General features: G+C 38.0%; 1 protein-coding gene and 1 long non-coding RNA gene across 2 annotated transcripts; both read left to right on the top strand.

The window, feature by feature from the left end:
* The first annotated feature begins 2,083 nt into the window (after nt 1-2,083).
* Nucleotides 2,084-5,247, top strand: LOC128632926 (uncharacterized). Its single transcript, XR_008396584.1, has 2 exons — nt 2,084-2,544; nt 4,467-5,247. It is a non-coding gene; the product is annotated as an uncharacterized LOC128632926 (long non-coding RNA).
* Nucleotides 5,248-9,872: 4,625 nt separating this feature from the next.
* Nucleotides 9,873-12,979, top strand: dlx1a (distal-less homeobox 1a). The gene is made up of 3 exons (XM_017470663.3): nt 9,873-10,825; nt 11,102-11,301; nt 11,646-12,979. Exons 1-3 carry the CDS (start codon nt 10,513-10,515, stop codon nt 11,895-11,897), a joined length of 765 nt encoding a protein of 254 aa, XP_017326152.1. The 5' UTR covers nt 9,873-10,512; the 3' UTR covers nt 11,898-12,979.
* Nucleotides 12,980-17,779: the final 4,800 nt, after the last annotated feature.

Raw genomic sequence — 17,779 nt, 5'->3', positions numbered from 1 at the left:
GTTGCAAGTATTTGTTAGAGATTTTTTTTTTTTTAAATTTTAATGTCTGCATATGTTTTTTTTTCTCCTCTTGATAATTTAACTATTACTGGAATGGTTCCTATCCCAAGAGGTTTATTTTAGTGTCATACTTTGTGGGTTTTTTTTAAGTTACACGCAGTGGTTTTGTGGTGTTTAGGTCATTCTAAATGATTCCCACAAAGTAACTGATAATGATCTAAACCTTTTGGTGAGTTCTCTGAGCATTAGTTGTTATATAATGTTGGTGCATCTGGTTGGATGGTTGGGTTTCACATACTGTATTCTAGTGTTCGGGTAGGGATTAAGGCTATGATTGGGCTGGAAACAGTCAATCCAGCCCGGCAATAGTGCAGAACGTTATCATCAGGCTGTCAACCTATCCACTGATGGCTATTAGCCAGTGACTGATTTTAGTTTGAGGTCTTGCTCTGATTTTTGCTTTGGTTCCTTCTCAGGCTCTGATATTACACCTCTTGTGTCACATCGAGCGCCATCCCTGGTGCCATTCAAAAACCTCACAAACATTTCAGCCTCTGAGTTGTATTGTAAAGCTCTGTGTTTTTGGTGAGTTTATGACTGATAGATGTTTTGGAAGTACAACACAGGTAAGATTACGTGCCACTTTGTTCCTTTGAGCAAGATACACAGTCACAGGCATTTAGGGGTTCTCTGGGTGTCTGTCCAGTAGGGCAGAAGAGATGGGACTCTGGGATGCCACTGATGACATGGTAGCCAACAACGAGCCATCATGTGAGTCTGATCTGAGTATTTGTGCTTCCATGCTGTGATACGGTTGTCTCAGCCTGGACAGATTTAGCCAGATTGCTGTGCTCTGAGGGGGTCACACCTCATACATGTGGGAACAGTTTAAGGTTGGGCGCGCGGGGGTGGGGGGGGAGTGGGGGGGGTGGGGGGTGGGACATGAAGAAAATGTTTGTGGCATTTGAAACCACTCTTCCTTTGCTTTAAATCTGGCGTCTTATGTGTCCAGGTGCAATCATAGTTAGGATTTGGGAAGAAATGTATCAGTTGCCAGTGATGATTCATAATGCTGGTCTAACAATATATACAATATACAATTACAATTTCCTCACCTCATTAATATGTAGGTTATTTATTCAGATTAGTGATTAGATTAGTATTAAGTTAGTAACACTGATGTGTCATGGGCTCTATATCACAGTTAACAATATTACAAATACAAATGGCATTATATCACATCATATATACAATTCAAGAGAAGATCCATATTGTGCAGGAAATCAACAATGAGTTATTTTATTAGTCCAAAGATTTACAATTTCAGTTCATAATCATGTCATATGACATTAAAAACAAAGGAATTTACTAGATCATAGGATGAACTGATTAGGTATTGTCATGGATGTATTTGCAATGCAAAAGGATAATATATACATAATACATTGTGTTATGTGTGATATGGCATGCAAAAAAGAAATGTAAAATATATAATCAAGTACATAGGGGTGGATGATTCAGTTTCCATGAGAGATTGAATTTGTAGACTTTGTAGGTCCTTTTTATGCCAAGAGGAATCCAGAATGTCCTTCGTGTTGTGAGGAAAATCCAACTCCCGCTGCGAAATAAAAACTAATGCATATCTCACTGGCACTGCTGTCTGCAGGGAGAATGGAAGAGACATTTTAATGCATTTAAGAGTTTTTTTTTCTAGGTAGCGGTTGATAGACAGAGGAACCTTATATTTGCGAACACCTAGGGTTTAATGCACTCAGAGGTGCTCTCTGCCTTGTCTTCCGCCCAACAAAACATGTTCTGCAGAATAAAGGAAAAAGCAAAGCACAAAATTATTCCTTCTGCCTTCTATCAAGCCCCTGCATTCACGGCAGCGTCTTAAGGGCGCGTCAGTCCGCCTGCCTCTCTTGGAGACGTAATTATCCTTTTTCCTGTCACAGGGCTCCAAATGATCTCTAACCACTGGGGTGCTTTTGCAGGAGCTCAGCTTTGTCAATAGGAAGGAGAAAGAGGTTTAATTTTCAGACAGCTGCACATCTACTTTTATCATACTATTATTTGCTCTCTGGTCATCTATCTCATCCGTGTGTGTTTATTCGCACTTCTGTTTGTGAGGTTTGGCTGCACATATGTATGGCCCACCTACATTAACATATTTACTTATAGTCTTGCACTTGCACTCTTGCAGTTTTTTTTAGTGTGTACCGTTTTTTTTTTTTTTGCACTCCATATTGTCCGTGTAATTTTCCTTTCAGCATTTCTCTGTTTTCCCCCCTTTTCCTTCCCTTTCAGAAAGGGCTGTGAATGGAAGGAAAATTATCACAATTACTCATATAATTGAGTCGTCTTTGTAGAAAGTGAAGCTGTAGTAGCCTTTTTTTCCCCATCATCTAAAATGGTTTCATTATAGGGGTTTTCATATTCCCTGACACAGGGCGAGGAGAGGAAAGGAGAGGAGCTGGTGAGGGCCTGGAGCCGAGCGGCTGGGCGCGTGCAGGAGACGCAGGCCAAACACGAAGGATCATTAAGGTCACAGTGGGGATAATTATCCCAGTGATGGAAAGAGCATCCAAGCACCTTTTTTCCCCCTCATGCCACAAATGCTCTGTCCCTGGCTTTTAGGCAAAAAAGAACTTTGTAATAAATGGAGCTTCCACCTACTACTTATACAAAAGAGAGAAGAGAGGAAGCGAGCATGTGCTAGAGAGGGGTAGAAAGGGAGAGAGAGACATCAACATGACAATTTTCCATCATTAAGGCTAATGACAGGCTGGCTGAAGGGATCAAGGGGAAGAGAAAAGAGGGAGAGCATTCAGGTGTCGCTGAGGACTGACCTCTTTCTGTCTTTGTTCAAGGCTTTACCTATTAACAAAGCCTGAAAAGGGCCATGCCACCGCAGCCCCCACAGATGAATATCCCACACCATCCTCAGGCACAGCAAATTATTTAATTGGAAAATTTGCATGTTTCCTCATTTACGAGGCCATTAATTGGACAAAGAGTTGCTTCTTTTTGGCCATGCAATCAAACCTTGTTTTAATATGAATCAGAGAAAAGACAAAACAAATAGTTTGGCCAGTCATATTATAGGGTGTATTTTTTCTACCCCACCTAGTCTTGGTTCTGTCCTCAATCCCAGCTGGCTAAAATCATGTGTAGGCCTTATATGCACTACATACTCGACCAAATGGTTTTTCTTCACTGGGAATGATTTTCATGGATTTTAATTTACTGCTTAGCTTGAAGATTTGATCACTGCCTGTCTCAGCTCTTTAGCATGTGGACACAACAAGAAAATACGACAAGTAACAATTTTATAGCGATTTCATTTTGCCATTGTTGATGCATTAAGTAGCCACCGTCTATTGGGCCAGGTTTTTTACTACCAGTCACACCTAACTTAGGTAACTGCTCATTTTGGAGGGCAATTTTAGGGCAGGTAGGAGGCTGGCCAGGTTCCTCTGACTCCTGCTGCTATGATAATGGAAAAGGCTGCTGGGCTGTCACTGACATGTCTCTGGTGTGTACAGTGTGTGTGTACTGCTGGACAGTCTCTGTTAACTCTGTGCTGGGTTTTCCTAGCCTGCCTTGGATTTAGGGTTCAGGCATGTAAGTGATAGATAGAGATAGAAGAAGATTATTCTGATCACCTCTCACCTGTCATTTTAACTCAATCATCCATAAACCATCACTAAATCATCAGGTTGATCATTGAAAATCGCTTAACCTGTCTACCTCTTAATTTCCGCACGATTTCAAGTGTTTTAGGTGGGCAAATATATATTTTGGATTCTTTATTTATGAAGACAAGCATTTTCAGAATTTCAAGACTTGCTGGTTTAAATTTTTGTATTTTTAAGCAAACCAAAAATGGTTGTTATAGGATAAAATGATATAAATAACTGTTGGAAAAAAAACTGTGAAAATAGAAGAGCATTGACGAATACTCCAACATATTTGTCCTTGTTAGGAGGTCTTCTGAAAAACATGATACAGTATCAACAAGAAAATGAAATTAAATCTTAACCATATTACAGTTATATTAAAACCAAATTCATTAATATTCAACATTTAGCATGAATGATTTTGCATTCTTAAATATCTGTTGGCACAAATACGTTAAAAAGACAAGTAAGCAATAATAAACTGATATGCTCCTGTTGCTGGTTTTACTCTTCAGCAGAAGCTCAGAGGATGCAGAAAGTCTGTCTGGCACTGGGAGATGTCAGTGTGTGTGTGTGTGTGTGTGTGTGTGTGTGTGTGTGTGTGTGTGTGTGTGTGTGTGTGTGTGTGTGTGTGTGTGTGTGTGTGTGTGTGTGTGTGTGTGTGTGTGTGTGTGTGTGTGTGTGTGTGTGTGTGTGTGTGTGTGTGTGTCTGTGTCTGTGTCTGTGTCTGTGTGTGTGTATGTGTGTGTGTCTGTGTGTGTGTTTCTGATCTGTTTCTGTTTGCAGGTGTGAACCACTGGCCAGGCCTGGAGACAATTATTCCTGTCTGCTCTCCCAGAGGACCCATGAGGTAGGACTCTCCTTTAACTCTCTCCCACTGTGGCCTGAGTGTGTGCAGCTGAGAAAGAGAACACAGCAGTGATGGGCTAAAGGCCTTGAGCCCTGCATTAATCCATCTCCATTTATATGGCCTACGCATACACTGCAGTTGTGTAAATATTGACTGATATTTATTGAGCAATTATTTATCGAGTTATGATTTGCTTCATTTTGTAATGATGTAGCAACCATTCATTTGAAAAAACATTTTTTATCTGACTAATGTTAGGTACTTTAGCTAGTTTATCTTCCAGTAGCATGTTTGTTGTTTAGAAAATATCATCATAAATTGTATTTTGAAGGGGAACAGGCTTTTAACTGGTCTCACTTATTGGAATAGAAAATGAATAACTCTCAAAATGTATATTTTAAAAAGAAGATATATGATTCACATATAGGTAACTTGTTTAAATTAATTTGTAAGTACACATGTTCATATCCATATATATTTATGGACTGATAACTGATTAAAATAAAAGTGCACATTTTCATTTATAAATTCTTTTCAAAACACACACAGTGAAATGATCAGTAATTTAATCGAAACTAGTCTGAAATAACAACTGGTTGCTCTAAACAGGTTGAGTATTTTATGTTTATTTAAATAGGTGGTGGTGTTTTTTTTTAAATTAAATTGTTTAGTTATAAGCTACATAATCGTCAATACAATCAAACCTTTTCAATTGAATACTGGAATAAAACATTTAACATGGCTTAATCATTGTGTATCGATTGGCAGGTTTTCTTGCACTACACCTTTTCTTGCACCTTCTCTGACAAATTGTTCTGAATCTGAATGAGTACCTCTACACTGCCTCCTCTCTCTGTTTATGAGAGCTCACTGGAGCAGAAAATTGAAGGTATGCCCTGCTTAAACCATCCAATAGTGATCTAGTAAAACCTGGTCCAGTAAAGCACTATTCTATCCTCCATGGTTGATTAAACACACTGAATTTGGATCATTACATCTGATCAAATTTTGTCCCTTTTTGGGCTTTATGCCACAGAGACAGGAATGGATCCATTTTAGCAAGTGTGTAAATAAGGTGTAATTGCAAATCTCTGGCTAAATACCGGGCCACATGTCCAAACGGACAGACTGGCTGTTATTCACTCAGCTGAGCTGTTTATGTTAATGTGGAGTTAATGCTTTTTAAAACTGCAACACTTATGGCCAATTTGTTTAATCCAAACATGTGAAGAAGCACAATCCATTTGAGAGCTTTTCTTTATACCTACTATTATTCATTATGTGTGTATGCCCAGAGTATATCATCCTCGAAAACTTGTTTGTTTTTTGTGTGTGTGTGTGTGTGTGTGTGTGTGTGTGTGTGTGTGTGTGTGTGTGTGTGTGTGTGTGTGTATGCGTATGTGTATTTGTTTACAGTGATTTTAAGTGCTCATTATAACATCAAGTGTAAATGAGCAACTTCAGTTTAACAAAAGGGAAAACAGTGTTTCCCTGATATTTATATTAGCCTAACACATAAAGCTCAAAAATAATACACCAAGAGATCTGTTCAATATAAGGGCATTAATCTCCAGCAAAATGTGGCAGTGTAAATAAAAGTTTGTCCTTTTGTGGCTATAGCTTGTAGAAAAATGGTGATGTACTTTAAAACCATGTTCACTATGCTGTAGATTTTCAGATACTCAGTATTCCATTTTAATGTGCTTCTTAGTAAAGACTGATATTTTTCCCTTTATTATTATTATTTTTTTTTATATTGCTGGAGCAGGTTTTAGTCCATGTGTATAAATAATTTGCTGGTCCAGCGTGGTCTGTGGTTTTCAACCCAGTGTATTATGTCTGGCTCAAAATAAGCTATTCCTATAGTGACTGACCCATTGCTTCTTAATTTTGCTTGAGTCATCCTTACATCTGGATTGAAGTAATTATTGAATCTGACATGAAATTTATTCCCACATGCTGGATTTTCAGTACAATGTATAGCCTATAGTATTAAAAAGGTTCTATATCAAGGTGGGGTAGATCATGTTCTTCTATAATTATGTTCCTGTAGCTAAAGATACAAAAGGTACCTGTAGAGAGTACCACCTCAGTGAAAATCAATTTCTCCTGATATTTTGGAGTTACTGTCTATATTAGTCAAGTGCACATTATCACATGGACATCTCACAGGTCAACCTGTGGTAGGGAGTGGGTCTGCTACATACTGAAGCAATTAAATCTCCCAGACAATCTTGTGCCACCAATAACAGAAACTAATCAGGGACTTTGACTTAAATTTACTTTGGCTATCAAGTCGGAAGTCCCTTTACCATCGGATCGAGTTCTACTGAAAGGACGGATGTCTGCGCTTGATTTCATGCCGGAGACGAAGCAATAACTCAACTGTCTGTTGCTGAAACGGAGTTTTGTCAGGGAGGTATTTCCCCATCTGAGAGTGGAGATAGTATTTGTCTCTAACCTAGTACACCCCCCTTCCCCCCCAAACACACACACACACACACACACACACACACACGCGCGCGCGCACACACTGGGCTGGGATAGCAGGTGTTTAAAATAACGTGAGGATCTCTCTTTGCCTGAATGCTGGTTCCACTTTCTTCCACATCATGATTTTGTCTAGCGCTTTATTTTGCGCGTCTTTCGAAAAAAACAACGAGCTGTGTGGCTGTAAAATCGAGCACGTGGGTTTCCCCCCTGTATGTTATAATTAATGAGACACCGTTAAAAGCGGCCTCTCTAGTTTATTTTCTACAGAAATTATTTGGATCATGTCACGGATTTGCAGTCAAAGTGAACTTTGGACATGATTTTTTATTTTATTTTATTTTTTTGCAGTTGAATGAAGGCCATGATTAATACTTTGTGTTTCCCCCCCATTACACAGACCTGCACCTGGATTTTCTATGTTGATTTACACTTAAAACACATCTTGGGGTAATATTAGGGCTATGTATTTTGGTAAACTTTGTATATATTGAAACTGTGCGATAACTTTTGTTTGACATTGTTTTCATTTTCCCTTGTTAATTTTAGTTTTAAATTGTTTTATTGTTTTTACTAGCCTTTTCATAGAACATTATTTTCATTTCTATCTTTTTTTTGTTGTTGTTGGAAAGAATATTAGAGTCAGTACTGAAGTATGTTTTCCACTTTTGTTTGTAAAATGATCTGTAGCCGACATCTGTCACCCATAATAAAACAGGGTGCATTTGTAGACTACACCTCAATTTCAGTCTTAGATCCCATAACCGAGTACAATAATCACAGTTATCAGTCTGAGCCACGCTACATGTAAAAATCTTCCCTCAGCTCTGAATGATGATAATTGTTGGTTGTAATGCCGTTATTATTTTTGCCATTGATAAAAAAAAAATCTTTGTGAGGCAGTTTGTGAATGTAATTTCAAATACAAATTGCTTTAAATTGGACAATTTTCTGAGCCGATTTTGGGGGGGATATCACACAAAAATTGCTGAATGTGACCGTCAGTACAGAAGACTGGTGTGCGTGGCGCGCGCGTCGCTCTGCACTGCCTTTGCTCTGCTCGTCCGATGGGAATTTGGAAAGTAACGGAATTTCGCCGCGCTTAATTTGTAAATCGCATTGAGATTTGGAAGAAGCGCTGCCCGAGGGTTCAACTGCAAAAGAATGGCACTGAAAAATAAAAATGAAGCTGTGAAGCTCCGCTTTCTCCGGGAAGGAGAGCACCGGTATGACCTCCTTTCTTTGTCACCTGTTAAGCTGCTCTAAAACCTTAATTCAAGAGAAGCAGATATGGGTAGGATAAAAGTTCATTGACCATACTATCTCATATATATATATATATATATATATATATATATATATATATATATATATATATATATATATATATATATATGTTTTAGTTTGCCATTTTACAAGCCTGACACGTTTGCTTGTTAGCCTGTATATAAATCTGCAGATGGGCAGATGTGTTTAGTTTAACCCTGTCGCGTGCGTCATATCAAAATCCCCAGTGAGTTCAGTTTAACTCGGACCTCCTGCAAGTTTTCCAAATGATGCATGTCCTTAGTGGGTTAACTATGTCTTGTGGGTTAGACATTACAAACCGACCTCTTAGCCTATAGAAAATTAAATCAATTAACATTCTAAAGCAAACAATGGAGGGGTTTGGGATTTTGCGGAGATTAATCAATTTAATCATTAATCAGTGCTTGTAGTGTCACACTTCACTCTTATATGTTAGTTGGTTGAAAAAATATTTCATGTGAATTTTATTTGTATTTTTGGTTGGATGGATTTTTTTTTGTTTTGATTTTTTGTTTTGTTTTGTTTTTTGTTTTGTTTTGTTTTTTTGTTTTTTGCATTGCTCTAAAGATTTTTGTTCATACGAAAAACCTGTTTTTAATCTTGTGAATTCTGGACATCAAGGAAAAATTCGTTTGTTTCCAAAGTGTTATTGCTATAGCTAAACATGTATTTCATCCATTCATAATTGCTTAACATGGAACCAGTTGCTTGTTGCTTCTTGCACTTTTCCTATGTGCTTGATTTTTTCGAGGTCTTGGTGTTTTAAGGTCATGACCCAGGCCACCACCAGCTATAAATAGCGCCTAGTTATTTAACCTGTCACGTTTAAACCAAACGCAAAAAGATGTCCACTGATGTGAAAAATGATGCCGGTAGTAATGCAGATCGCAGGAAGAAATCTCAGAAATACTGATTCCATCATTTTAAATCACCAAAGAAATAATATTCGTTGCTGCGAGTAGCAACGTGTGTGCAAATGTGAATGCAATACTCAAACTCTAAACTCATCTATTGAACATTCATTTATAAATGACACTGAAAAACTGTAATTATTTGGGCGCAATATTTTCGATGTTGTAGAAATGCAGAATTTAGCCCAGGTGCGCTTACGGTCGCTTAGGGGTTCAGAGTGATTTAAATCTGCATGTCAGTGGAAGTGTTAAATATATGGCTAATTATGCGTATGAAAATTAAACAACAGTGTTATGCAAATTCAACTGGTTTCAGCTGTGGCTTCAGCACTTGAGACTAGCATTTAATCAAATGAAGCTAGTAATACATCTGTCCCTGAAACAATAAGGGCACAGACAAAAGCGATGTTTATTATGAATCTAATCTAAGGCTATTTATTATAAATCATATTTGTGTAGTGCTTTCAGAGTAGAAAAAATATGTTAAAATTATATTCTGAAACAAGTGTTTTTTATTGTCACTATGCGATTTTAATAATAATAATGTTGTTAATAATTGCTAAAAGCAATAATAATAATAATAATAATAATAATAATAATAATAATAATAATAGAACCTAAACGTAAATATAAACTTTTTTTGGTTTGTGTCTATTTACATTAGGCTCATTTGGTAATTTAATCGGACTGCTTTGTTATTTGATTTGGTTGACAAAAATGTAGCTGATTATGATTACACCAAGTTAGCCGTTAACTAAATCTAGTTTCAGTCAGAAAAGAGAAAATGCGTTTATGTTTTATGCAACAGAATATTACCAATGCCTTACTATGTGTGAATTATTTGTTCTCTGTTTGGGTGAATTGTTTTAATAAACGCAAGATTAAAAACAACAACAACAACAACAACATTATTTCTCAGTTACCCACCCCTGAATTTCCTTTTTAGCATTGAACATTTGGCTCTCAGGTTTGTCTTATTTCTTGTGTTATCATATTCCTCGGACCCTACCCCGAGATCTCCAATCCCCGCCACGCTTGGAGCGGGTGGACCAATCAGAGAGCACCTTAGATACATATTCATGATTCCCTGATTCAAACGTTTGAGCGAGTTTGTGTAGATCCGCCGCATCACACCTAGACTTTTCACAGAGACAAACTACATTTTCTTATGAATGGAAAGTGAAAAAATCAGTTGAGCTTAAATTGGGATCCATCCTTCACTGAGATAGAAGAAAACAAAAAAGGCAGGAGAAGGGAGATTCGCACTGAAGATATGACAATGACCACAATACCAGAGAGTCTAAACAGCCCCGTCTCAGGAAAGAGCGTTTTCATGGAATTTGGGCCACCAAGTCAACAAATGTCGCCTTCATCTATGTCTCACGGACATTATTCAATGCACTGTTTACATTCAGCCGGTCATCCTCAGCACGACAGCTCGTACAGTCCCGCTCCGTCTTTCCCCAGATCGCTGGCTTATCCATATGTCAACTCTGTCGGTAGCCATTCCTCAAGTCCATATCTCAGTAGCGTTCAGACTTACCAAAACAGCTCGGCGTTAACGCAGACGCGGTTAGAAGACGCAGGTAAGAAATGTTTTTTCCCTCCGTTCATCTCTAACTTAATCGTGCCTTTGTTTTTCAGCTCACTGTGAGAATGCTGGACTGGAGTAGCCCAGATGTGTGGGTATTAGGCTTGGTAATTATTTATTGCGTAATGCTATAAACAATGTATGCAATTAACGCTAATTATACCTAAACTGCAGGCTGTAGCTAAAACTAGCACAGTGATGTGCGCCGCGCTACACGCGTCTCTGAGGCTCTAACTCTGATCATGAACGCGTTTTCTTTTTCCTCACGCAGCACCAGAAACGGAGAAAAGCACGGTGGTGGAAGGGGGAGAGGTTCGCTTCAACGGGAAGGGGAAAAAGATTCGCAAACCTCGGACTATATACTCCAGCCTCCAGCTGCAGGCGCTGAACCGCAGATTTCAGCAGACGCAGTATCTGGCGCTGCCGGAGAGAGCAGAACTGGCCGCGTCTCTGGGACTCACACAAACCCAGGTGAGGACGCGTCTTACGTGAACATTTATTTAAGAATTTACCTGACAGATTCTGGGCGCAAAATAATTTAGATTCCACTTTCATGCTTGGATACATTATTAACAAGTGTCAAAATGTTACTTTCAAAACTAGGCCTTTATTATGACTGGAACATCTGGACAATTTTCATGATGAATTTTGAGACTTTTTTGGCACGTGCAATTTTAGCATCCTAATTTTTTTTTTCTCTACGTTGCACACAAAACGCAACAGGTCCTGCATTATTTAGCCTATTATTTATTCTTTAATTAAAAACCATTCAGGTCTGTCATCTTAAACTTGCTGACACGACTCTTTTTCTGCAGGTCAAGATCTGGTTTCAGAACAAGCGATCCAAGTTTAAGAAGCTGATGAAGCAAGGCGGAGGAAGCATAGACACGAGCGCACTGGCCAATGGCCGCGGACTGAGCGCCGGTTCGCCCTCCGTAGCGCCCGTATGGAACTCATCCGCTAGCGTTAAAACCTCCGTCGGCACACCGAGCTCGTACATCCCGAGCTACACCTCTTGGTATCCCAGCACGCACCAGGACTCTATGCAGCAGCCGCAGCTCATGTGAAGGCAGTGCTTAGCGGACCCCGCCCCTCTTCCTTCGTGGAGGACCCGGATGAGGGGAGCAAGCGACCCTGCCGCCCGGCTCTCCGGCCCTCAGCCCATACAGTACAGACTGCGATCACACACTGCGATCACACCGGAGCACACCGCACAAGCACACCGACACACCGGCAACAACAGCCTGGAGGTCGAGACACTGAGAAAGAAGCGTCTGCGGCGGAGGAACAAGTTTTCCTCCTTTACTTTCAGAGCGGATTTCCCAAACAGTTGGGTCAAATGAAGCTGCTCCTGATATTTCCTTTTTACCTGACATTTTACTGTGTGTAAAACATTATATAAAGCTGTAACAATTGAAAAAAAAAAGCATTTTTCAGACTGGCATTTTTGCCTGGAAAATGTTACAGATGCGTTTATTTGGCTACCTAAAACCAACAATCTGCCTTTTTACAGCCGTCAATTGTTAATATCTACACACAGAAACATATCTTACATAGACTATATTTTCTACAGAGAAGGGTGAATGGGTTGTGCTGTACCAGGCTCTGAGCATTTGGAATAGTATAGGGTAAAATCATGCGAAGAGCCTGGTTTTCCTGATTCCAAAGAGCAAATCTTTATAGGATAACTTAAGTCATTTTGGCAGCGTGGAGCTTCTTTGTGTGTTTATTTAAAGTAACTTATTTAGATTTCGTTTATGTCCGTTTGTATGTTTATTTAAAATGAATGTTCTTTAAAAGATATGGCTGCGCTAAAGTGAGCAACACTTCACTTTGATTCGAGATTTGTTAAGCCGAGTGCTTGTCGGTCCTTTAAGAGCATCCCCCGCGGACATAAAGCAACAGAAGTGTTTAGAGATCATGTACAGATAAAGCCATTTTTTTTTCCAGATTGTGCTGTTAATGATGTAAAAAAGGATTTCGACCCGAGTATGTTTATTACAAATTAATGTGTTTAGCGTTCTACATGGCAAAATAGGTTTATATTGGTCAAATTAATTTATTGGGGTTTTTTTTGTTTGTTTGTTTGTTTTATGGATTTGTGTACAATGTGTAAACTCTGACAGTAAAATTCACACTTTAAAAGATATTTTACAATGTCGTCATTGCAACAGTCACGGTATAGCAAAAAAAATAAATTAACAGGTCTAACTGGCAAAGATGACAAGGTTTGTCCTTGGTCTAAAGGAAATATATGAATATACATATATATATATATACATATATATATGCATACATACATACATATATATATATATATATATATATATATATATATATATATATATATATATATATATATATATATATTACTGCAATACAGGTTTACATGTGTGCAGGTCTAAAACCTTCATTAGTTGCATTATTTAGGTTATATTTCTCACATCAGGGTGATTTTAGCTCTTTCTTTGGCTAGACTTTTCATTTCAAACTGAATCGCCGATTAATCCTGTGTTGGTTTCTATAACACAGTAAATCCTCTTACAATAAGGGTGCTTGCTCCTTTTCTCTTTCGTTTAGCCGCTATAAGCTCCTTTCCGCTCTTGTGTCGCTGGAACAAACCCCGGGCGCGGGTGAATAGCACGCGTATGTGTTAAGTGAATAATTGAGCGCGAGACAGGTGCCTGCAGAAAAGAGCGGGGGGGGTGTTAGGGGTAAGACCGAAAGACCACTTGGTTGTGGCGGATAGTTTAAATGCGCTTTTTTACTGAAAAATACGAATCACGTCGAGCCAATTCAATAATCGTTGAGGAAAATAGAACATGCGAGAAATATCTTCATCGCGGTTCGCCTGTGTTTTTGTATTGACTATAGATCATGTGTGGTTTGTATACACTTTGTAGTGGAATTTCTTTAAATTGTCAAAAAAAAACAAAACGAATTATATATCAGAAAGTAATTTCTTTATCCAAAAAAATATATAGAAAATGATTCATCTAAAACTAATCTAAACAGTCTTGTTGGATCAGTTATCATTTATATAATTTCCTTACATAATCTGAGTATAAAACCAGCATTAGGACTTCCAGTGCTTTTTAGAGAGCACCTTACAGGCCACGATTGTGTGTGTGTGTGTGTGTGTGTGTGTGTATGTGTGTGTGTGTGTGTGTGTGTGTGTGTGTGTGAGTGTCCGTGTGTGTCCGTGTGTGTGTGCGCACCCGCTAGAGAGTGCAGTAATTATTCTGACAAATTTTGACATTCTTCATGTGGGGCCTGCAAAAATGGCCTCTCACTTTTTTATAACTGGAACAGGAAAGGCCCCAGCGTGTTTCCCAAGGCCAACCATAGTGGTCAAGAACAGAGCAGACTACGGGACACTCATGCCTCCAGAATATGAGTAATTTTAGCGTTACATACTTACAGCTCTTTTATGGATAGATTTTGGAGAGAATATTTAGGCCCCTGCTATTTTGTCATGTTTGTATTAGTTATTAAGTCACAAAAATATAAAACCAAATCGACTGAAATTTTCATGCCCATAATAATGCTTTTCCAGTTGCTCTACTGGTTATAGGTACTTCTACTAACAACAACAACAACAACAACAACAACAACAATAATAATAATAATAATAATAATAATAATAATAATAATAATAATAATAATAATAAGCAATTGACAATATAAAAACAAATTGTCACATTTATTATTATTATTATTATTATTATTATTATTATTATTATTATTGTTGTTGTTGTTGTTGTTGTTGTTGTTATTATATTTTGATAAATTATCCGATTCTGATCCACTATGTTTTTTCCCCCTCAGGATAAACCTCGTGGATGATAAAATTTCTGTGAGTATTGATTAATAGGCCTAAATAATATCAATAAAAATATTTTTAAATTAACAAAACAAAATAGAGTAACTGTTTAATTATCCTGTCTCACGGTTTAATGTGCACGCATATACACATAAGTTATTAAGCCAATGTTTATTCATTATACATAAACGTACTATGATTAAAGAGACAGAATGTATAACAAAATTGAACTATTCTCTATAAAACATAGTGCACTGACTGTATAAAATATACATCCTACATCCAGACAATATCCTAATAAAATATATAAAAAGTACAAATGTATTTATTTCTTTTCTCTTTTTTTGCCACGGGGTTCGGGTATGCAGCTGTGGAGCAGAGGGGGTCAGCGTTATTTCACTATATTCTCCTCTTGATTACGAGCCGAGCCCATCAAACCAGACATAATTACAGTCATTGCGCCCTTATTTATTCTAATGCAGTTTCCCATCTACAGGATAATTATGAGCAATTTTTTTTCGCACGTGGAATCTTTTGTTAACAAAGGAGATAGCGCACTGAAAGAAAATTTGCTGTGCGATGAAAAAAAAGAGCGACTTAGGTGCACGACAGCCCCCCTCACAGCGGCTCGCTTATAAGTAAGCCTGGCAAATTGCTTGCAGGTGTATACCGAGGGATTGTCAATAGGAAGAGCACACAAAATTAGCAATAGCACAATGTTGGAATAATTAAGGCAGTAGTGAAATTATGGAACAAGGGCTGCCTTATTTTGTCCTACAAATGACAGAAATGCCAGCTTAAAAATGAAACAGCGAATCAATTGCGTTATTTTATTTTATTTATTTTTTTGCATATGAAAAAATATAGTACGTCTTTATTATAGCAACGCATCCTTCTCTTAAATATCTGTAATATCTTATATTTTTGTAATATTCGTTCAAATTGAGAAACCGTGAATAGATTTCAATTGATTATAGTATAGAATACTGCAAATACAAACACAATTATTTATCAATAATATTTTAGTCAGATGCTCTCATTTGTGCAAGTCTCAAATTACAATTCCAAAGCTGGTTGAGTCTTTGAAAAAGCAGGAAAAATGTTTTCATGTAATATCGAAAATATTATTGAAAAATAACTTTATTGTGTTATATTTTCTTTGGGAATTGGAGCAAAAAGCAGTAAAGAAAAACTAACACTGACAACAAACGTTAGGAATGGATAAGCTTTATTCTTACCTTCTGTAAGATAAATGATATGCAGATCAGGCGTATGTTCATATAGCCTATGAGTCAGTGTTTAGTATCCAGTGGTCACTAGGTTGGCTGAACGCTTCATGTCCCTGCAAGCGCCTGGTGTAAGCAGGGCTAGGAGCTTTAGCAGCCGCGCACTGAACAAGACTGAAAAATTCCAGCTTTATTTTCCCTCTTTATAGCTGTTGGGGGAAAAAATTGCAGATTATTAGCATAAATGTTTACTCCTCATTACGCTGATGACATTGTGCACTCGAGATCTTGGTAATCTTTGGGAAAATTATGAGTAATTTTTAAAAATTTAAAGCAGCAGTTACCACGCAATTCAGGCTAATTTTGCGTAGGCTCCAAACGGATATAATTATAGCCGAGTCAAGATGTTATGCTAAAAACTATGCATTGATATTCCCATTTATTATGTACATGCAACTTTGACAATGTTGATGCATGAAATAGCTGGAAATTGTCTTGCGCAAAAATTACAGTCCATATTAGGACATCTAAAATTGCGAAGAATTATACAGTAATTGCAGGCTTTCGGATCGGAGAGCCAGAATGCTCAAACTGGAGCAATTGTGGATGAAATTACAGATCAGAGTATAAATTAGGGAAGGGGTATGGCATTTTTCAAGTTGTCTCCAGGATTCCGGAAGTGTCTAACACTGCATCATCACTAATCTTTTAGGGAGAGAGAGGGCGGCGTGCAGAACACGCGCGGCTCTAATACTTCTTTATAGCCCACATTTGTTTTCATTTATAATACAGTGACATTTCCCCCCTCTTTGTTTGAGTTATGCAACGTCTTGATTTAACTTCGCTAATCATCTATTCTAATTTCCCCTCTTGGTCTGTGAATGGTACAATAGACACACTGTATTATAACATAATATAATAATGGGTGTTAACCATTGTACCGACGGTCAAACGTTTGGCCCTTCAAATCCACGCTTCATAGTTTTGAACAGGTGACTGTGCGCGTGATATCACGTTATTCGTCCCCTTTAAAACACCCCACTAACCAATAGCCTATTTAAAATTTCTATTGGCAAAGCCTGACCCCATGCAGGTTCATTGGCCTTTACTGATACAAGCCCCATTGACATGGGCTTCTTTTTGATATTTCGTAAACTGTAGCTATATATTGAGCAAACTTTCTGGCTAATCTCTTTTGTGAGTTTCCCCGGGTGCAAATCAGCAGGTTGAAGAGAGCTCGTGCACTTCCAACCCCCGGGGCGACATAACATATGTAATGTGACCATCTCTGACAAAGTACATCCTGATTATATTGCCTTTTGTATACCTTTGATCATTCAGCTGAAGAGATCATGTAGACCAATAAATAAATAAATAAATAAATAAATGTACGTGTTCCCTTTTTGTTAACGCTATATTCTTTGTCTCTATATTCTTTGTTACGCTATATTGTTTATTTTATACCTTACTAAGCTTATGGCTAATCTAGACCTGTGAGAGGTTTTGACCAATGTCACACAATGCCTTAAACAGTCTATACTCTTCACTAAACATAACAAATACGCACCGTGCATTACTATAATGCACCGAAAACATGTTTTTTTACGCGGCTCCTGTTATCTTTAGAAGGTTAATAAAGAGTGTGTAGTGGCCACAGCTTGCATTATGGGCTGGAGGTGAAGACTGAGCGAAATGTTTTCCTTTTGTTCAGTTGGAGGCAAATGTATGCTGAGACTTTAACCCTTCTCATCTGCTGAACTCATCTCATGATTTCCACCTCATCTCCATCTCACTCCTCTTGTCAGCACTAAATCTAGGTTCTCATATTTTGCATTATGTAGGCTGCTTAGTCATACCTGTCATGTTGCTGGACAAAAGGTGAATTTGTGAGTTTAATTTG

Source organism: Ictalurus punctatus, chromosome 6, assembly GCF_001660625.3.
Source record: "Ictalurus punctatus breed USDA103 chromosome 6, Coco_2.0, whole genome shotgun sequence".
In the NCBI taxonomy this organism is placed as follows: Eukaryota; Metazoa; Chordata; class Actinopteri; order Siluriformes; family Ictaluridae; genus Ictalurus; species Ictalurus punctatus.
The sequence above is the reverse complement of the archived record's forward strand: the minus strand, read 5'-3'. Positions and strand labels throughout refer to the sequence as shown.